Source organism: Antechinus flavipes, chromosome 1, assembly GCF_016432865.1.
Source record: "Antechinus flavipes isolate AdamAnt ecotype Samford, QLD, Australia chromosome 1, AdamAnt_v2, whole genome shotgun sequence".
Lineage (NCBI taxonomy): Eukaryota > Metazoa > Chordata > Mammalia > Dasyuromorphia > Dasyuridae > Antechinus > Antechinus flavipes.
The window spans coordinates 305,699,109-305,722,041 of NC_067398.1; the positions used below are offsets into that span (position 1 = coordinate 305,699,109).

Here is a 22,933-nt window from a genome sequence, read left to right on the forward strand (position 1 = left end):
GATTAGGACAGGAAATTGATGCTAACTGGTAGAAGGGTGCTCTTTGCTCCGTTCCCGTTCCTGTAACTATTACTCAAAGAATAGGAAAATGGGACTGCCCCATAGTGGATTCCACAATGCTCAATCCCATTCAACACACAGGCAAAAACTAGAGAGATATAAAGGGGGACTTTTTGGAAATAGGAAGGGAGAAAGAAAGGAAAGGAGGAAAGAAGGGAGAAAGGGAGTGTGTCTTCTAGGTGACCAATTCCAGGCCAGCTTGATTCACAGATTGTTGTTTGTCCTTCATTCTCAAAGAGGACCATGATCTTTGGGAGGTGATGCTCTAACATGTAAGCAAATTGGATTCAAGTGAGGTCACCTTGTCCACTTTCTCCTCTAGAGCCATCAGGGTCCAGGGGCCAGATAAAGATTAGGATAAATGGAGATGGCTCTGGACGAAATGGGAGATCTTGGCCTTTTTAAGCCTTTCTTCAACAGCGTCAGTTTAACTGAGGCTGGCACCCATTCAGTAATAAAGGCTAGGTAGCAAATAAGGCAAAGAATCTCCTCTGTCATCTACTCCAAAAAAAAAAAATCTAAATAAATAAATCTGGGAAAGGAAGATTCTCAGGTTTCTGGCCAAAGCAAAAATGACTGCTATTTACATTCAGTCTGAATCAATCAAAACCCAAACAGCAAGAACAGTTTTGAACTCTTTTGTTCTTATCATTACTATCTTGAATTCCAGAATCTGCTCATTTCATTTCTATGAAGAAATGCAGTTATATATATGTATAGATAGAAATATATATGTGTGTGTATGTATGTACATACATACAGATATATAGTCTATATACATATACATATATATATATGTGTATTTATCTATTTAACTATAAAAGTGTTATTGTACAGAATATACTCTGCACCTAGCCAAGTCACTGAACATTTCTACTATTCATTTCTAAGACCAAAGTGAATCTGTTCCCTGACAGTATTTTTCCATTTCACCACTTACTATATAACTCAACTTTCTTATTTTCCAAACACATGGTAGAAGAGTTAGGAAGTTCAGACAAAAGGAGGGAGAAAGAAATGATAGGAAAAACAAAGGAGCAGTTAAGAAATGAGGTTGGCAAGACTGAAGCATGTCTCTTGCATTGTCAAATACTGCATCAAAAGGAAAAGAAAATGAAGGATAATGCAGAGAAAATTAACAACAGATCTCTCTCTCTCTCTCTCTCTCTCTCTCTCTCTCTCTCTCTCTCTCTCTCTCTATATATATATATATATATATATATATATATATGTAGGAAGGGATAATTAGTGTCTGTAGTTATTTGCCTGTAAAGCCCGAACTATTCTTGTATGAAATAAGATGAAAAATTTTTATAATTATTTTATTCCTAAATCAAAGTCTTGCTTTGGGTTTCTTGTTTTCCAATTGAGATCAACTTGCAGTAAATATTTCACTTGAACTTCTTGAAATGATTTGCAAACATTCCTTATGAAAAAGCATAATGTTCAATTATTATTTCTGTTTCTAAAACTAAAACTAAAAGGTCACAGATATGCTTCAGAGGCAACATCACTGACCCTTAAACAAATAAATATCTTACTTTTATTAGAATATACATGTTAATAACAAAAAAAAAGGAAATTTACATAATAACTGTTGTGTATTTTAAAAGAATAGCAAGTTGTACGTGGTAAATTTGTGGTTTCATGTGCAATCATTTTTAAAAATTCTATTATGTTGTGGAAATGCTTGTTTGTTCCATAAATTAAAATAATCAATTATCTAATATAAAAAATACACATGGCCCCCAAAAAGCCACTAAAAAGCAAATTTTTATAAATCATATCCTATAAATGTCTTATAGAAAAATGTAAAGTTTTTTCAAGGGAAAACATGTTGCTCTCAAAACACAATAAAAACTATATGTAAGAATGAAACAAGTCATCAAAATCATAAATTTAAATCAAAACTGATAATATGTGAAAAGGACTCAAAATAAGTAGCAAAATGTAATTTATGAAAATTTGAAATACAGTAATCAGAAACTATGTATTCTTTGAGACCAGCTTAAAGTATATGGGTGCTGTTTTATTTATGCTGCCATATATTGCAAATTCAGCTTTTGAATGAACCTTTATAAAGGTAAATATTTCTTTTCAAAACCTCAGACATTCATCTTTTCTTTCTAAAAGAAATTTAATCTGTGTAATATTTCTTAATTATGTCTTTGTACACCTCAGTTAGGTTATTTAAAACCTGCAATTCTTTAGGATGGGGATTTCCTTACCTTTCTGCTGTTGAGTTATCAGCATACTTGGTAAATTTCATTTCTAAAATTAGCTATTAAAACTGGATTTTGTCATAAACAGTTTTATTTAAGTAGGTTTTGCCTGTAGTCAGATGCTTAAGGTCTTAACATAACTCAAACTGGAGAAGTTTTCGTTTTGAATTAATTAATAATAAAGCAATTTATGTAGAGACACAATGATTTATTTTACCTCTCTGCTTTTTAATAAAGGGAATAAAGACCTTAAGGGGAAGAGAAAGGAAATATTCAAATTCCCACTTGTTTAAAGGGATACCAGACACCTCCCCAAGTAGTCTTTGGTGCATTAAAAAAAAAATTAAATTTAAAAGATTCTTGTTAGTATTTTTCCCCAAAATGTGTTGTAATTACTCTTATTTGCCAGGCTGAATGTAAATTCCCTTCTGACTATCATGAAAATACTTCTCTTGAGATTAAATGATATGGGGCTGGGGGTGGGGAATGCATATATGTGTGTGTGTGTGTGTGTGTGTACATAGATATAGATATTATACCTTTGCTCTGCACAATTGTACAACTCACTCTTGTCCCCCCACCTACCCAGACCTGCCACTCTCATCTGTTCCTATAAAACAGAGTGGACTTAGCAGCTACCATGCTCACCTGTGGTCTTGTCCAGAAAAATCACTGTCTTTGGCCACATATCGCATCTAAATTACTACTGGTCTACGGAATCAATGAAACTTAGCATTCAAGGCCTTCTATGATTTATCCTCTAACCTATATTTCAAACCTGATCTCTTACTATGTCTGAAATAATCTTTGTCATCCTCCACTCTAAAAAAAAAAAAAAACAAAAAACAAAAAACAAAAACTACGTACACAATTTTGTTTGCCCAAATGCCATTTTTGATTCCTCTGTAAAACTATCTTTAGTTACTCTCAACTCCCACAGCCCTCTGTGCCATTAGAAAGAGTTCCTTAGGCCACTTTGTCTTGGAATATCTAACCCCCAGTGTGCCATTCTTAACCTGAAACATACCTCAGTAAGAATCCTTTTTTCTACGAGCAAATTTTTCTGGGAAGAGATGGGAGTGGCCTAGATTTCAAAATCATGTTCCCATCCTGAGCATCTTCACTCCGATCCTTCCCTTTTCAGCTCCCTTTTGATTATTGTTTTCCCCCAGCAAAATGGAAACTTTTTGAGAGTACATGTTTTTGTTTTGTTTTGTTTTGCTTATATTTGTCTCCCTAGTGCTCAATACAGTGTAAAGCACAAAGTAAGCATTTAATAAATGTTTGTTGGAAGGCTTTAATATGTGTGTGTATGTGTGTGTGTGTGTGTATAGAGTGATCCCTACAAAAGACCTGCCAAATTCAAATACTGACAAGGGGAAAATACAATGGTTGTGTGGGGGAAAGGCCATTAGCAAAATCATTTGAGGATAACTAGACTGATACAACTAAAGCTAAATTAATTATATCCAAAGTTTAGAAGCTTCTCCTTGAGGTTTTGGTGTAGCTGCTGACTCAAATCTAAGCAGAGTTCTATGGTTCAAACCATATGTTGAGAAAAAGTCTATAAATTAATTTTAATCAAATGATAGGGAATATTAGGTGAATACAATTATTCAAGTTGAGATTCTAGAATTTACTTTAACTTGTTTTTTAACTATTGATATTTGTCTTATCTTCCTAATTAGCTCAAGCATGTTAAAGGGCAGAGAAAGTATTTTACATATTTTATGCACAGGATTAGATGCTCAAGGGTTACTCCACAAAAATCTTCTGAAGAAGAGCTAGTATTTATATAGCATTTCAGGATTTGCAGAGAGGTTTGCTATTATTATTAATAATAAATATTATTATTGCTATTATATATATGACATAAAATCAATGTCAATGAAGTTTCACTATTGACAACTATTAAAATTATTATTGAGGAGTTTTTATTAAATAGTTATTATTGAATCATTTTGTTATTGAGAACATTTATATAATTACTCAAAGATAACAAAGCATTTTTCCCATGACTCAGTGATAAAGATAGTGTAAATACTAAGTTATTCCCATTTTACAAATAAGAAAAATGAGGCTTAGGAAACTTAAATTACTTCATAGGATTACATATTGAAAACTGGAAGGAACCTCCATATTTTAATACAGTAATGTGGATATATTCTCTTCCATTATGTAAATAACTACCCATCTAGGCTTTCTTATTCTATAAGATTTGGTCAGTGTTCCAAACTGATGCTGAGGAGAACCAGGAATTGTTCTTCCAAGAATATGCAATGATCAACTATGAAAGACTTGGTTCTTCTCAGTGGTTCAGTGATCCAAGATAATCCCAATAGACTTTGGATAAAATAATGCCATCTGCATACAGAAAAAGAACTATGGAAAATGAATGTAAATCAACATATACTATATTCACTTCTTTTTTTCTGATTTTTTTTCTTTCCCATGATTTTTCCCTTTTGTTCTGATTTTTCTCTCCCAAAATGATTCATAAAGAAAAGTATATTAAAAATAAATAAAGAAATTAAAAAAAAAAAGATTTGGTTAGTGTTCTCCTATAAGGTCATTATTAAAGATTTAGGTTAATCATTTCTAAGGTTCTCCTGACTCCAGGGTCTGTGCTTGATCCACTTTACACCTAACTATCCAGTTAATCATTTCTCTCCTGGCTGAACTACTTTGGGCCTTTTCTTACTGATGCTTCCACCATGAACCAGTAAGTTATCTCTGGGATAACCTTATAAGGATTATGAAGGACTCACTGGTCTTAGTATTCCATCTCATCCTACCCTCTGCCTCTCTGATAGGAGGGAGGACCATAAAATCCAAACTTCCATCTAAGAGAGCTCAGTTCCTGTAATTCCTCCTTTCCATGTAGTTGTGAGACTGGGATTCCTCTTCTCCACGGTACCTTTATAGCTCTACATTGTGTAGCTTCTTTTCCTTGTGTTTTTCCTCCCCATCTTTTGAGATTGCTTTTGTGCTTTAGCTTCCACCATTTAATTATAAGTTCATCTAGGATAAGGATTTCTTTCCTTTTATTTGTATCTTAAGCACTTAATACAATGACACATCATAGGAGATTAATAAATGTTTATTGACTTTTATTAACTTCCTCTAGATAGCTAATAGACAGATTTCAGGGAATGCATAAACCTGAATGGGAAAAGAAATTACATTTTTGTTTTTCACTAAACTCTAAATGAAATTTAGTACTTGAATGTGGGAACTAAACATCATTCTGAGGATGAATCCTTTCAGTTTCACCAGACAGACAAATGTATCTATCATAAGATTAAGAGTCCCTATTCCAAATCATTTTTTAAAAATTTCATGGGGTATCAGTGCAGCAATTGAGTTATCCCTCTATTATCTCTTGTTCTTCAATAATATCCTTTTGAACACTTCTGAATCTGGTCATTTTTAGAAATATGCAGTATCATGCATTCTTCATTTCCTTCTGGACTACTTACAATTCTAATTCTTCAGACATTGAGAGGATCCATAATTAACAGTGATATAACATCTTTGAAAGCCCTATTCTGTTTTTTTAAAGATATATTTTTGTATGAGACAGCAATTTGGGATTGTTAAAAACCACATAGCTTCTCAAATGAAATAATCCCTTGCTTTTCTTTTCATTCAATTCTAAATCATTTCTCTGCATTGCTTCTTTGAAAATATATGCAAATGGAGTAGCTAGCTGATATAGTGGAGAGAGCATCAGCCCTTAAGTAAGGAGGACATGAGTTCAAATATGGCTCCAGATACTTAATACTTCTAACTTCCTGGTTGTATGACCCTGAGCAAGTCACTTAACCCCAATTGCCTCAGCAAAAACAAACAAATAAATAAATATGCAAATGTAAACATAGAAATCTATATATCTGTTAACACATGCACATGTACTATTTAAAATACACATATGAACATACATATGCAAATTTATATGCACATGTATATGCATAGTTACTTATGTATATTGTACAAATATATCTGTATGTTTATTCATGTATAATATACATACTAATTTACTGCCAAATGACTATCCATTCATTTAATTTGAACAAAAGACATACTTTACCCATTTCATTTTTCATTTATTGATTATTAGGTTGCTCTCTTTTGAGTAATCATCTATTTCATTAAGGAAGCAAGATGAAATCAGCACAATACTATCTACAAACAAAAACATCTGCAAGATCTTCCAATTACAGGAAATTTTCCTTTCATGCTAGTGGCTAACACTGGTATATATACACTTCTTCCTATTTCATGCCATACTTGACATAATAAACAGTCACTTCTGAGGCTTTATTTATTAAGAAATCTTGAGAATTATCTTAAGATATGTAAGAGAGATTTCTTGTTAGGAGCTATATTTTGCAGATAAAAGCTTTTTTTCTATTCAGTGAAAAATATAGTATTCTCCATACTTTTTAGTCAACTGTATGGCCATAATGACACAGTGTTTTGTACACAATTGTTTGTTAAAACTTTTTACTTTCTGATTCACAGGACTTCTTGCTTTCCAACAAGTCTGGAAAATATTATGTTTGTATGTATTTCTGCTGATTCAATAATTATAGAATTTTAGACCAGAAAGAAATCTTAAAAGTCTCCTAATCTTGTACTTGTACTTTACAGATGAGGAAACTGAGTCAATGTGAAGTAAAATGGATTTCTCAAAATCAGTCAACAAGAATCTGATCTTTACTCAATATTCTTTCTACTATACAAAAATGGCTTTATGGAATAAAAGTTAATATTACCATATGATGTGTAGGCTGTGTGGAAAGAGTACTGGATTTGTAGCCAGAGGTCCAAGATTCTTACTTTTGCTACTTATAACCTGTGTGACCTAAGGCTAGATATAAATCACTGAATCTCACTGATTCTCCGTTTTCTCATCTGTAACGTGAAGGGGTTGAATTAGATGACTTTTAAAGGCCTATGTAGCCCTTAACCTCTAATCCTATAATCCTAAATTAACTACCTAGCACATAGACTGAAAACATAATTTTCATGGTTTTTAAACAATATAGTCCTAATTTTGTATTAACTGTGTATTAGATAACTATGACAGTTTTAAAACTCAGTCATAGTAATTATTACTAATATATATGTATGCATATAACGTGTAATATATGCATTACTTTGCATATATTAAACATATGAAAATATAGATATCACAAATGAAATTATTGATAATACTGATTGAAATTATTTATTACTGATTTAAAACATTAAAATATTTTAATCATTTTAATAGATAATTATAATTACAAAAGTGATATGGAATGGACTTTTCAATTGGCACTTTCTCTGAAACTTACAGATTCAGGGAAATGCCAAAACAGAAGTCTAAAATATGGGATTGCTGCTTACAGCACTCAGGGTCCAGCCTGAATCACACTAAAATGTAACTGGGAGATATTTAACAAAATCAATAAAAACACAATAGATCATAGATAATATAAATATTTGATTTTCTTAGTTAATTTGTAGTCGTCAGGCATCCTTATATTCTATTTAGTAGTATCTCCCCCACTCCCCATTTCTATTTCTCTTTCACTCCACTGAATTAGATTACAGAGAGTGATTTATTCAGGATTCCAGAGCTAGTAGAACTTAAGAAATAGAACTTAATCACACTTTTTCTTTGCCTCTACATTTTCTACCCATTTCTCCTTAGTACGCCCTTAGGGACTAAGCTTACCTTCCATTTGACAAGCCTTGAAATCCTATTAGATAACTATCTAATTACTATGTAAATCTCTTCTCCAGGCTAACTATTCTTAATGTTACAATTCCAAGGCCTCTTACCATTCTGGTAACCTTCTCTGGACATACTTGTTAATATCTCTGCTGAAAAATCATGTTCAGATTGGAATATAATATTCCAGACATACTCTTCCTAAGGTTAAGAAGGACCTTTACCTCCCCTTTCCTGTATGTATCTATTAATATAGTCAAAAGAAATAGCTATTTTTTTGGCTACTTCACTAGTATTGACTCACATTGAACTTAAATATCCACGAATCCATCAGGATTTTTCCACATGAATTTAAAGGTTGAGAATGATATGAAATCCAAAAGACTGAAAATCAGGGGGAAAAACACCTTAGGTAACAGTAAAGGTCACTTTGATAATTACATACTCCTTCATACTTCTCAGATTGGCTAAGATGACAGGAAAAGATAATTTTAAATGTTGGAGGGGATTTGGGAAAACTGGACATTAATGTATTGTTGGTGGAACTGTGAAATGATTCAATTATTCTGGAGAGCAATTTGGAACTGTGTCCAAAGTGCTATCAAACTGTGCATAGCCTTTGATCCAGCAGTCTCACTACTGGGTCTGTATCCCAAAAGGATCATAAAAAATAGGAAAAAGAGCCATAAGAGAAAAAAAAATGTTTGTAGCATTCCTTTTTGTAGTGACAAGGAACTGAAAATTGAGTGGATACCCATCATTTGAGGAATGGCTGAATAAGTTATGGTATATGAATGGTATGAAATATTATTGTTCTATATTAAATAATGAACAGGCTGATTTCAGAAAAGCCTGGAAAGAGTTACATAAATTGATACTAAGTGAAATGAGAAGAATCAAGAAAACATAGTACACAGTAATAAGATTATGTGATCAGCTGTGATGGACTTGGCTCTTTTCAACAATGAGGTGATTCAAGGAAATTCTAATAGACTTGCCAATCACATTCTGAGAATGAATGTGTATTAAAGCATATTTTCACTTTTGTTATTATTGTTGTTTGTTTTTATTGTTGTATCGTCTTACTCGTGTTTTTCTTTTCCTTTTTTGATCTGATTTAAATTGCACAACATGACAAGTATGGAAATATATTTAGAAGAATTACTCATGTTTAATCTATATTGGATTGCTGTCTGTCTTGGAAAGAGAGGGAGAAAATTTTGGAGCACAAGGTTTTGCAAAGATGAATGTTGAAAATTATCTTTGCATGTATTTGAAAAAAAATACTATCAAAAATTAAACATTTTTAGATGGTTAAAAATATAGTTACATACTATTTGTACATATGAGAAGGGATGAAGAAAATAAAGAAAACTTTCCTATCTTATTCTATCTTGGCTTCTTTGCAAATAAATGTTCTTCCCCTTTAGGATTATGACCTCAACTGGAAGATTCTAAGGAAGTGAACATGATTCACCATGCCAAAACACAATATTGCTGAAAACACTGGAAACTATGCAGGAGTCTAGTTAGTCGGATTGGTAACATGGAATAAAAGTATTACAGCCAATCCAAGCTGTCTGGCTGCTGGATTTGGTCATTGTAAACCTTTTATAGTTTGTAAGTCTTTGCCACTAGCGCTATAGATTATGCTCCTTCCAATCTGTTCTTTCTCCTGTGCTGTACTAGTTCTTTCACATTCTGGGGTAGTAGAGTCAGGCCAAAATTCATTCCTTTACAATTTCTTGGGAGTTTTTTCAGTAACCTATTTTATTTTGGCTCACTAGATTTAAAGCTTAAAAGTACCTTGGTTAACATTCAGTCCAACAGTTCTTAATTGACACATCCTTGAACTTGGATGCAAAAAAAAAAAAAAAAAAAAACCTACATTTTCTAATATATTTGAAATTTATTTTATTTTATACTCTTAAAAATATTCTAACAAGTGATTCATAAACTTTATCAGATTATAGAAGGGATCTATGACATACAAAAAACATTAAGAACTCCTAAAGTTATTTAAACCTTTCACTTTATAGATGAGGGAACTAAGCTTATTCGAGTAGTAAATATACCCTGGACTGTTATGATCAGTTTGGAATTAGGAATCAAACTGATCCCTAATGACCAGATTCTCTTTAGCCCTTGTCTCTCATCACCATCACTAACTCATGCTCTTTAAATTGACTTAATTGACATATATTTGTATTACCAAGCTAGCAGATAAAGGTAATCATTCTATAAAATGAATTTTTCAATCAGGTATTTTGTTGTCATTAGTCTCAGTCCATATCCAGCTGCTATGAGAAAGAACACAGTTTGTATCAATACTATCAAAGAGGGCAGGCTAGGAAAGCCCTTGTGGGATCATTTACTCTAGACACACTTACACATATGCCATACTAGAGAACTTATTTCAGGGAGAAAAAAATTGTAAAATCTCGTTAGAGATTAATTCTGATTCTAAAGTCCTCTGTAAAATCTGCCTACCTACTATTTTCTGCCATCTTAACATATTTCATTCCAATCTACCCTGAGCTTTATTGCCATAGAATCTTTGAATTGGAAATGACCTCAGAGATCACTTAGTCCTGTTTCCCACCTGAAAATCCCCTCTATATTTTTAAAGGCAGCCATCCAGCTCTGCTTGAGCACTTTTAGTGAATTGGAGTTTACCACATGACCAAGCAATTCATTCCACTATATATATAGGACATCTCATAATTCCTTCTCATACCAAGCCAAAATCTACACCTCGTAATTTCCAAATACAATTGTAAAAAAAAAAAAAAAAAAAAAATACTAAGCTTGATCCTTTTTTCACATGTTTGCATTTTAAAATTGTGAGACATCTAGTATGGTCTCACTAGGTTATCTCCAAGCTAACCATTTCCCTACAATTTTGGTTTCAAGTCTTCTTGCTATATTAGCTGTTTTCTTCTTAAACTCTCTAGTTTATGAAGGTACCTTTTAAAATATGATACCCTTAGAGTATGCACAATACTCTAGTCAGACATGGAGGGCATAGAGAGAGGAACAATGGGATTATCACCTCCCATACTTTGAGTGTTATGTTAATATGATCAAGACAGCATTGGTTTTTTAGGCAGTTATGTCATAAATATGACTAAAACTAAGAGTGTTGTCAACTGAGATTCTAATAATTTTTCTTCTTCTCTCCCCAATAACTCTGATTTTCTGGAAGTAAAAGTGTATAGAGCTAATCTTAACTTCAGGAAGATCTACTACATAAGACTGGGTGCAAGTAACTGAGCAAGTAACTTAATTACTCATTACCTTAAGGCAACTCTCTAAACCTATAAATTCCATTGTATGGGGAAGAGGAAACTGCTCAACTTGGTGTAGATAGTACATGAATGAAGAAGAATTCTCCACACTGAAGGAATAACAAGTTTATGCCTACTGCCTGGGAAAAAAAAAAAAAAAAAGATGTCTTGCCACACCTCTCCTAATCCAAATTTGTGCACCCCCCTTTATTTTTTCTTTTGCTTAACTCAAGACTCTTTTAAATCTTATTTTGACAAATTCAGTCATATCAGTGACCAAAAAGATATTTATTTTTTCTATCAGCAAGATACTTCCAAAATTGCTTTAAATGAGATCTTGAGAACACATTGTTATGTAAGTAAAACTTACAAAATAAAACTTTTTTTAAATGAGTAAAAATCCAAAAGTTAGTGAAAATAGAAATCAAGGTACAAAAAGCCATGAAAAAGACTGCAAGCCCAACAATATTAAACTAGCCCAAGGCAATGATAGGAAATTCAATTTCGGAACTGCTGTTTGCAAAGAACCCAATACATTATAGTATGTGCATTATTGTTATATTATATTGAGTAATATCACATTTAAGTAGATTTCATAGCATCATATCAGTGCACAAGGGAATAGAAAAGTGGTTAATAAAACACAGAAGTACACTTTCCTCTCAGTGTTAGTTATGTCCCTATTATACTCAGAGAATAATAATCAGTAGACCACTTAGTTTGACTTGGAAAGTAAAGGAACAGTGATTACTCCTTACATACTATGTCATTAATAAGGGCTTAGGCCTAACACTAGGTAAGTTTAGTTATTATGAAAATCTGTAAAAGTCAGTGTCCAGTTGAGATAATGATAATCATGACCTTCCTTAGAAACACACATCAGCTCAAAATATATTGCATATAACAACATAGCATATGTGTGTACCTAGGTTATTTTTAATGAATGCAATTTATTGTTAGTTCATTTTATTTTCTTTCTCCATATTTTCCAAGAACTTGTGCTTCTTTTATTTTCCCCCTTTATGTCTTCTTTTAGATAATTTCTAGGATATTAGCATTTGGACAAAGCAACCAAAGAAACTCAAGTGATGCCATTTCTGAAAGTAAAATGAAGAACATTAATACTTGTAATCCTTCAATTGATCTTAGGAAGTTTTTGAAGGGAAGTTGGCATAGAATTATGAATTATTTCCTTGTTTGCAGTAGCAGAGGTCCTAAGAGTGCTCTACATTCAATTTAGTAGAAGCTCATCTGGTAGCTAGTCACCTATATAACACAGCATGTTTTCCCAATATTAGTAGTAGTTAATAAAATAGTAGTGTGGGGAAATAAGCTCAATAAAAATAATATTAATTCTGGGACAGCAGAGAAACATCACAAGAGTAGAAGTTATAATATTATTCTTTAGTAGGTCACATCCAGTATTGGCAAAACAAAATTACTTAGTTTGTAGTATATATTTTGAAGACAGTATTCAAGTAAAAAAATTGTCACAATTGAGCAATCTTCTTTTTTCTATGATCAGTTAACTAAACCTCTGCCATTCCATGACCCTCGATCCCAAGATATAATGTACTCTCTATCTGAGGGCCCAAAGAAGAAGAAAAAAATTCATTAAAACAAGAGGATTTTTAAGGATCAGAATTGGAGGTAAAAATAATTAATTGAAATCTAGCACTTTTACAGATAATTAAAACATACTCAAATCAGATACTGAATGACTGGGCTAAATAAGATGAAAAGATGGTGGAGACAAGATGTCTTAATAAAAAGAACTGTGGAAGATTTAAGGGAGGATCAAAGACAAGAAGAAGACTTGGTTGAAGATCACTGAAGTTAGTGGAATAAAGTCAATAATGACTCTGCTACTTGACTCTTTGAGAAACCTCAGCTCACAGCAATTTATATTTTGGTATCTTCTATGTGAAATAAGCGTGTTCGATAGTTATAATATGATGTCCAGTCTTAAATGTCTGTGACCCTTTTTATGGAAACTTTTATTCCCCTGAAGGGAAGGTCAGGAAGAGAAGAAGCTAGTCTCCAAAGCTCAGGTACTTAGCCCTTCCTAGGCTTTCTTTTTTCTTCCACTTTCAACCATCTAGGTCTATAGGCAACAGAAACTATTCTTAAAGGTAAGAGCTAATCTATCATTTAGACTAAACAACAACAACAACAACAAAAACTAGAATAGGAGTCATTTGGTTCTCAACTAGTTAAATGTATTTTCTTTCCTCTGTATTTCCTCAAAATAATCTTCAATTGCAAGTGAGAACAATCTCTGGGGCTCTCCTCTCCTAAGACTTCCCTATCATCCCTTTCCTCACATATCTATGAGACTAATGTCACACAGAGAGAGACATTGCCGGGGAACCATCGATGACTCCTTATATAATTGCTAGCCCAACTCCCACTTGCGAGCCAATTACAGGAAAAGGGGAAAAAAATCATGTCAATTGTGCATTGTTGCTACTACCTCTTTTCTTAGTCAAAATGGAAGTTAATTCCCTTCCAAAAAAGTCTAGAGAACAATCTATTTAAATTATAGTGTTACAATGTGAAGCAAAGATGCATAAGTCAAATACAATTTGGGTTATAATTAGCTATTTCATTGTAGCAAGTTTCTCTGGGAAATCCAGACTTCCTTTAGTCAGCACATCGAATGGCTTCAAGTTCTTTTTCCCCGTTTTTCTTTAAGAATGTAAAACTCCATATGCAGCAAGATATTGGAGACCACAGGTAGGACAGTGAGAAAAATGGTCAGTAATGAGGAGCTACAGGGATACTAAATGAATTGAAGGGGAAAATTATTCAGAGCATTACTGATGGTAGTATATTTTTGTTAATAAGGATAGTAATGAAGTGAGAGAATTTATTCTGGGTACCACTTTATTTTACAGTCACTTTTTATGGTGATACAGAACCTTTCTTAACCATGAATGCTTTTTTAAACTTTTTCTAAATTACATGAAAAGATTCAATTTCTGGATCATCCACCCCTTTCCTTTTAAAATCAAGCCACATTATACTATGATTAATTTGTTATGCTGAATTATGAATCACTAATAAAGTCTTTGGGAAACCAAATTTTTAAAACAGAACTGGAATATATAGGACAAAAAAGACATACAGTCTAGTTAATTTTTAGTGGTCCATATTTACTCCAAACTTTTTTGTGGCAGTCAACATATTATAGATTTATTAAAAAGGACAGTAAGAATCTTAAAATTCAGCTATTTACATTTTGATGCTATTTTATTCTCTGTCATGGATTCCCAGTGACTTCCTTACCTGAGACTAGGAAAGATTTTCCTGATAGACCTAATTGCCAGGAAGGAGGCAAGATCGGGATAATGTCCTTAGTAAATCTTTGGGCAAACCATCCCATCATGGAAATACCTCGAAGAGAATAAAGAGCTCTCTGGAGGCTCCCCAGGAGGGTGGATGCTCTCTATAGACAAGGATAGCATTGATTTTGATTTCTCCACCAAAGGCTATAATTTGACTAGCTGGCTGACTCCAAGGCCCTGCATTGCTCAGTAGACTGAAACAAAGAAAGACTTCATGTAAAAGCATTTTGTCCTGGGAGTGGTTAGTATTAGGGATGTATATGATACACAATACTACTGAATCAGCACACTGCTGGCAAACAACCAGAACCAGCAGGCTATTATTTAGAAGAAATAAATACGGCTGTAAGAGTTTTGCAATCATTTTTAAGTTCTGAGGACTAGAGGCTAAGAAGGATAGACAAGAAACAAAGTAGGGACCAATAGAAATGCTGCTCAAAATTGTGTATCCTGATGTGGCCTGAATTTTGTCTACCTTCAGAAAAATCTAAGGTCACTGAATTATGAGAATATTTGCTGAGTCTAAGAGATGGGGGTAAAGATTCCTCTTCCATCCCAAAGATGTCCAAATGCTGTGGGGTTGGTTGGTTTGTTTTAAGCAAAATAAACTTCGATTATCTCCTGAAGCCTTTAAAGTATTTTTTTATTCATTTAGAATGTCAGTGATGGAAAGAACTCAGGGACTACTTAATCCAACTCAAATCTGAGTGAGCATTCCCTTTTCAATATCCTCAAACTTTTTTCTGAAGATTTCAAATGAGAAGCTAGTGATAATCCTCTTTCTACCTGTCTTTTTCAGGCTATAATTCTCCCCACATTCATCATTTCTTTTCAATTCTAGTTTTTTCAACCAATCAACATGATATTGAAAAGTCCTCCATCTTCCTGACTGTTCTACTCTGGACCCTCTCTAACTTCCTGACAATGTTCCCAGAAGCAAATGCAATAATCTTGATGGTGTGAACAGAGCAGAAAACAGTGAGAATATCCACTCCCTCATCTAAAACAGTATGCTTTTCTTAACTCTGTCTAAAATTGTATTAGCTTTCACTTATATAGTAGAAAAAGGGGTGATAATCATTGAAAAATGAGATAAGAAGTTGTTGACATCAATTCTTCTTCTTACATGGTATCTTGAGAGCTTCTAGGTCTTTCTGAAGCAGTTAAGTAGCCTAGAATAGACATGAAACATTAGGAAGGACACCCTAATCAAAAATAATTCTACCATAAATCCCACCATGTAATAATTTGAAAATGAATTCTATTATCTAAAAGATCAGGGGATTTAGAATGATGAGGGATCTAGAAATTAGGGAGTTTTTAATGATAATTTTAAAATTATTATTCTTTAAAATTCTGAATTATTACTGGACCATTAAAAACAATTATGGAAAATAGGTATGTTTAGCTGAATTAAGGAATATTTAGAAGAGAATATTGTGGCTGTCTTTTTATTATTTGAAGGGTTATTTCATGGAAATGAGAAAAGTTCTGTGTGGCTAGATAAAGTACAAGTTTGTAACAGTATCATTTGTCCAACAATAGAACAGGTTGCTTTGTGAAGTAATGAACTTCCTATCTTTACAAGTATTCAAAGGTTAAAAGATTGTTAGCAATGTTGCAGAGATATTTCCTATATTAAGTGGAAAGTAGGAATGGAAAATTTCAGCAGTCTTCTTTTTATCTCGAAGGTTTAATCTTTCTGCATCCGTACTATAATATATATTACTTTGTTATGATTGCTATCCTAACAGCTGAGATAAGTGGGATTGATAAAATGAGTTTTGAATACTTATGCAAAGGCTGTCAATGCTTTTGAAAGAACATCATTTAATTAGGCTCTCCATCAAAGTTCTATTTTTTTTTAGCTGTCCTATAGCATAACTTTTAAGAATAATACATTAATTGAATAATACATATTTCCCAGCAGAACAAGGTGACACATCTATTGGAGAAGGAAGGGGTAAAGTCAGGGGTTAGAAGGTTGGGGTTTGAGTATAAGAATGAGATTTAAGAATTCCCCTAAGTGTCATTGTGAATCCTTAGAGAATGGAACATACATTATATAAATTCCTTCAAAGTACAAATCTCACATTGAGAAGTGAATGATAAAACTTTTTTGACTTCTTGAAGAATGTAACTTTATAGAATTCTTTTCCAAAGCTCCTTTGCTTTGAATGAAGGAGGAAAGAAAGAATGATTCTCTTTTTCTTGCCCTAGAAACAAAATCCTAGACATCACCTAGACCCAAGCAGGAATCCAAAATAAGAAAAATAAATAAATAAATAAAGCAAAACACATTGGATCGGAATTAAGCAGAATTAGGGTCTATACTCTATTCTTCTCAATTGTGAGCAATTAACTCCAGTTTTTTCATTCTGGAAAAATGGTGATTAAGGAATACTGTATGATTTCCCTTTTAACTCTAAAATTAATAAATCTGTCTTTTTAGCTGTATCACTAGGTCCTCAAGCTAACAGAAGTTGCCATATTTTCCCCTAAGTCAGAATTCTACTACTATGCAGAGTTCATGCAAAATTCATTTCCAGAAGCATAGAAACATGTTGTAGTGTAGCATAACTGGAGATTAGAGGCTAATAATTTTATCAGTGTGTGGAAATTCTGAGTGTATAAACTCTTCATCAGAAACAAGTGAGCAACTCATCTGTAACTTAGATTCTTAAAACCTAAAGTAAATTACTTACTCATGGTCACACAACTATATAGTTTAGAGTCCTAATTATTCCTAATTCTAAGCTCTCTCAATGAATCCCACTATCTTCATATATGCATTTGTTTATAAACAGTAATTTATAATTACAAACCAATAGTTCTCAAAATATGGCTCAGAATTTACATTCTGAGTAAAAGTATAAAGAATTCTGGGGGTGGGGAAGCGAAGCTTAGGAATTACAACTATAGATAGAACTATATATGCTTTTTTAAAACCAAAAACAAAACAAAACAAAATTGGACCTATAGGAACTTGCTATCTGCAATTTAAAATCTTAGAGAATTGCCAGTGGTACTATAATCTTAAGTGACTTGCCTGTATACAGTCAGTATATATCTTGGCCAGGTTTTGAATCCATGTTTTCCTAAGTACAGAGAACACATGGCACTATATAAATGTTAGTTATTATTATTATCATTATTATTGTTACAATGGAAGCATATCCATTGACAAGTAAGAATAGGATCATTCAGAAGAAAAGCTCAGTTTCATTAGTAGAGATTTGGTAGAGGAAAAGGGAATGAGAAGGGCATTGTCTTTGTTCTTTGACAAAATGAGAGAATTGGTATTGGGTAGAGTAAGAAGGAAGTTTAATGATTCATATTTGAATATTGTACTACAGTACAATAAACAAAAACAAACCAAAAAACCTACTATTCTATAAGTTAGAAGAACTAGGTTTAAAACACTAATTTTGTGACTGGACAAGTTACCTCATTTTCTTAAATCTTGACTTGCTCATCAGTAAAATTGGGGTGATGATATTTGTTTTTCTTGCCTCACAGGATCATGAGAAAACTTGAATAACTAAAAAAAGCATTTTGAAGCTAAAATTTTGCTCTCTGAACTAGTTTTAGAAAACCATACTTAAAATGCTTTGTTTTGACCAATTAAAACACACAGCTTGCAACGTGGGTGAAAATGAAAGAGAAAGAAGCCTAATGAATCCCAAGAGAGATTAAAAAAAAAAAAAAAAAGGAAAAGAATCTATATGTACAAAAATATTTATAGCTGCTCTTTTCTTAGAGCAAAGAACTGGAAATTGTTGGAATGTCCATCAATTGGGGGATAACGGAATAAAATGGGAATATGTGATTATGATTGAATGTTATTGTTCTGTAAGAAATGATGAGCAGGACACTCTCAGAAAAACCTGGAAAGTCCTCCATGAATTCAAGCAAAGTGAAATGTACTGTGTACACAGTAATAGCAATGTTACGGAATGATCAGCTGTGAATGGCTTTGCTATTCTCAGCCCTAGAAAGATCCAAGACTACTCTGAAGAACTTAGGATGAAAATGCTATCCATAACCACAGAAAGAACTGATTGTGTCTGAATACAAATTGAAGCATGCTTTTTTTTTTTTTTTTTTACTTTTTCTTGAGAGTTTTTTTTTGGGGGGGGGGGTAGGTAAAGATCTGTTTTCTTTTGCAACATGTCTTTTATAGAAATGCTTTGCATAACTACATGCCTTCTTGAGGTGGGGGGCAGAATGGAACTCAAAGTTTTAAGAATAAATGTAAAAAAATTGTTTTATATGTAACTGGGGGAAATAAAAATATTAAATAAAAAAGAAAAAGCCTAGAGGAGCATCTTCCAATCATCATCATCACCATCATCATCATCATCATCATCATCATCATTATCATCATCAATAAAAACAGGAAGAACAATAGTTAGGAATTATATAGTGCTTTAAGATGCACTTAATGTATATTATCTCACCTGGGAGATGGCATCTTATCAGCAAGGTTGTCAACCCCAAGGAATACATAGTATACAATGCAACAGTTGCATCACAGTGAAATGATTATTTTGTGTACTCAACTTTTCAAGGAACTTGCTGGTGTGTATGAATTTAAACACTATTCCTGGGGTCAGATACCTGCTTTCTAAGCCACCAGACGAAATCCAGTCTCTCTTAATGCACTTGTAGACCTAGGTGAATTATAAGGCTTTTTCCATCACAAAGGTGTGAAGCACACAACTCACACAAAAGAAAATACCAAGATTTCTTCTGTGCTTCTCTATTAACCCCTTCAATAATTTTTTTTAAAAGAAGAGAAAAAAAGAAGAGACTACCTTATCATGGTGAAGGAGTTAATGTAACTGCCAGAGATGTCTAACACTATATCGGATATTGAGGAGCTAAAATACAGGAAGAGCCTGGCTCATTAAAGGCATGTTCTCAAAGGCCATGGAGCATTTTGCTGTTGTGCCTATCTCTAGGACACCCTTGTTGGCTCCCATTAGGAGTGTATGAATCTGATGGGAAGGTTGTGGGAGACTTTCAGCAGATTGCAGAGGTGTTAAAAATAGATGTTAAGTTGCTAGTGGAGATACTTGGCGAATTCTCTACTTGCAAATTTCTGATTATAATATGTCAAGAGTAAAATACCTTGTCAGGAGTAGTATATAATATATAATAGTATTGGCTCTGTCAGCAAACTGATGCATGATATTTTTGAGCCCTACTTTAAATCTGAATTCAGCAGAAAATGTCCTGTAGGGAACAAGCTTGGCCCTTGGGGATTTAACTGGATGACCTAATAAGTTCTCCCAGTCTTCACTTTTCAGATGCTGTGGTAGCTCTGGTGTATTCAGACTCACATTATATATGCTCTATGCTATGTGTTAAATCATATGCATGCATTGTGTGCAGTTGGAGCACTGGGATTTTTTTTTTTCTTACCTGCACTTGCTATTAGTTTTTCAAACTTGCCTAATGGGCTCCATTGTGACAGACTGAATATTTGCACTGATACTGGCACTAGACTCTATGCTTATAAGTTGAGGAGAACTTTTAGGATGCCTAAGATATATACCTTATCCCATTTAAAACACAATGGTGGCTAGCTCCCATAAACCTTCTAGGCTGCCCCTGAACCAGATAGAATCTTGGGTTGGAAGGACTATACATTGAATTTATTCTATTGCTATATTTATATTCTGCAGAAGAGTCAAGTCCTGACACAGCTACTTCTCTGAGGTTACAGTTGGAATTAGAGGCAGGCAGATACATAAGAATTCCTTCTCCTGGGTTGGAATTAGAGAAAGGCAGAAACTTAAGAATTCTTTCTCCTAGCTATTAGTCAAAGTAATGTGAGTTACAGAGCTAGAAAGGCCCTGGAAATAATGCAGTTTTAGTTCCTTATTCTATTGATTAGAAAAACAAGAACAAGAAAAGCTAAATGGCTTGTTAGGTCGCACAGAAAGCAAAATAGGATTTAAACCCAGGTCTTCTGACTATAATTCTATGATTTGTACTATATCACACTATCCCAAATAACATATGAGGAAGAAATAAGGTCATAGAGAACAAGCTACCTCCCATTTTTAGCAAATAATTAGTTGTTTTGTTTTGTTTTTTACTTTTTTAAAATATACATCATATTCACTCCTGAATATGTCCCTCTTTTCCTCCCATATCTTTCTTTTTATTTTTGGTCCTATGAATGGAGCATAGCATAAAGAAGCTTAATAAATATTTGTTAACTGAGCCAGTCCTACTCAGTTAGCAACCCATTTTAACAACATTTTTTTTTTATGAGAGAGAAAAAAAAAACAGTTTAGAAAAATTAACAATGAACCACCACATTAACCATATTTGACATTAACCATATATCTAATATCGCGAACATATGGTCCTTCACCAATATAATGAAAAGAAATAAAGTACCTTTTCAAAAAAATTAGGTTTTTTTAGAATTCATCTTAGAAATTTCTTTATTATTCACTTCTTTGAAATTTCTTCTTGCCTTCCTCCCACTGCACTATCTGCTCCTCTAACACAATACATATTTCCAATTTTTGATGATCTCTTCCTTATATGAATTCTATAATATTTCAATTTTGTCCCATAATTTAAATCTTGTAACTCTTTATTGTTTTCTACTTAGTTTTATTAGGTTTATCCTGACTTCCTTTTTGAATTACAAACTCCTCAAGCCTAAGTAACATGAGCTTCAATTTTTTCTAGCCCCTAAACCATAAGGTTGGACATAAAATATATATTTAATAATTACTTGATGGTATGACTTTTTCTTATCCCTAATCAGAGAACTATTCCTGCCACCATGCCAAACAGCTTGAATAAAACTAATGAATACAATCAAAACATCTCATTCATAGTTGTTTTTTTTTTTAACCATTTGCAAGCAAGAGGAGAAATGAAAAGTGATAATCCTTAAAGACTACTAATGGTACCAAAGAAATGAAGACAATTCCAAAGGCCAAATGATTTTAACACTTAATTGGATAAGTTTCCAAGTACAAAAAAAATTAAAATAAAAACAGTGTACATATGATCTTCAAATCAAAGAGGCCATTGATGCTACCAGAAAGGAAGTAAAGATACTTCCTAGTCAAAATAATCTGAACCCCATTTGGATAATATTCCAAGTACAAAAAAGCAGTTTGCTTTTACATTTAGGCAGAAGAAATAAGGAGAATAGAAGCAAATCCTTTGGTCCAAAAGGGATGACAAACTCCTTGACAGAGAGAATGCAAAAGGTGAATGGGGAGGAAAAAAGGCTGACCAATTTTCAGTGGTGAATGGCTTATCTGTGAATAACACAGCCCAGTACTGGAAGAATCAAGGCATAATTCTCAAGGAAGTCCATTGTGATCTTCCAGGGGATAATTAACTCTTTCAAGCTACTTGAGGGTGAGCAGCTAAGGCCCTGGTGCCAGAAATAGGTTTCCTCCAGCTAATAAATGTCTTATTGTGGACTTCCCCCTTTACCACCCAGGTAAGCAAGCTCAAGGTCAAGCCTTCTCAGAGGATGAGACTGCTACACTTACTGTGGCTGTGCCGGAGACAGTCTGCGCACTCGTGTCCGTGGCACTCTGTTCAGAATGCGTCTGCGCTGGAGGGTACATGTTTAACGTGTGCTCTGGGACTGTAGTCTGGCCTGTATACTCTGGAGCAGGATGAGGATGGGGAGTCGTGTATTCTGCAGGGATGCCATTCTGAGGGGGAGCAAACTGGGCGGAGGCATAAGGCTGTGCCATAGTGTCAGGAGCTGCTGTAGCTTCCTGATTACCCTGGAAAACACAGGAAAAGGCAAAGGGAAGAGAAATCAGTTAGTAGCCACGCAGAAACTTCAGAATCCAAAGAGAGTTAAGGGCCCAACTTTAACTTCTTAAAGATTGTGTTCTATTTGATCCTGAAGCGCCCTGATCATACTACTGTCTTGGAACAAATGAACATGCAGCTCTCTACATCACAGTTGACTCTTAATTTCATAGCTAAAATGACACAAAAGATCAAATTAAGTGTGACCCATAAAGGACTTGACATAAATGGATGTATTCTTTTTTAATCCAATATATGCATACATATTTATACAATCATCTTGCTGCACAAGAAAAATCAAATCAAACCAGAAAAAAATGAGAAAGAAAATAAAATGCGGCAAACAATAATAAAAAGAGTGAAAATGCTATGTTGCGGTCCACTCAGTTCCCACAGTTCTCTCTCTGGATGCAGATGGCTCTCTTCATCACATTGGAATTCCATTGGAATTGGTTTGAATCACATGGATATATATTCTTTACA

The 22,933-nt window shown here is 33.5% G+C and overlaps 1 protein-coding gene across 43 annotated transcripts in view; it reads right to left on the reverse strand.

The window, feature by feature from the left end:
• Positions 1–22,933, reverse strand: part of RBFOX1 (RNA binding fox-1 homolog 1) — a 1,699,751-nt gene that overhangs the window by 148,630 nt on the left and 1,528,188 nt on the right. For all 43 annotated transcript variants that reach the window (XM_051964083.1, XM_051964074.1, XM_051964056.1 and 40 more), the window contains one exon: positions 22,177–22,419. In XM_051964083.1, coding sequence (XP_051820043.1) covers positions 22,177–22,419 — 243 coding nt within the window. The remainder of the gene's footprint in view (positions 1–22,176; positions 22,420–22,933) is intronic.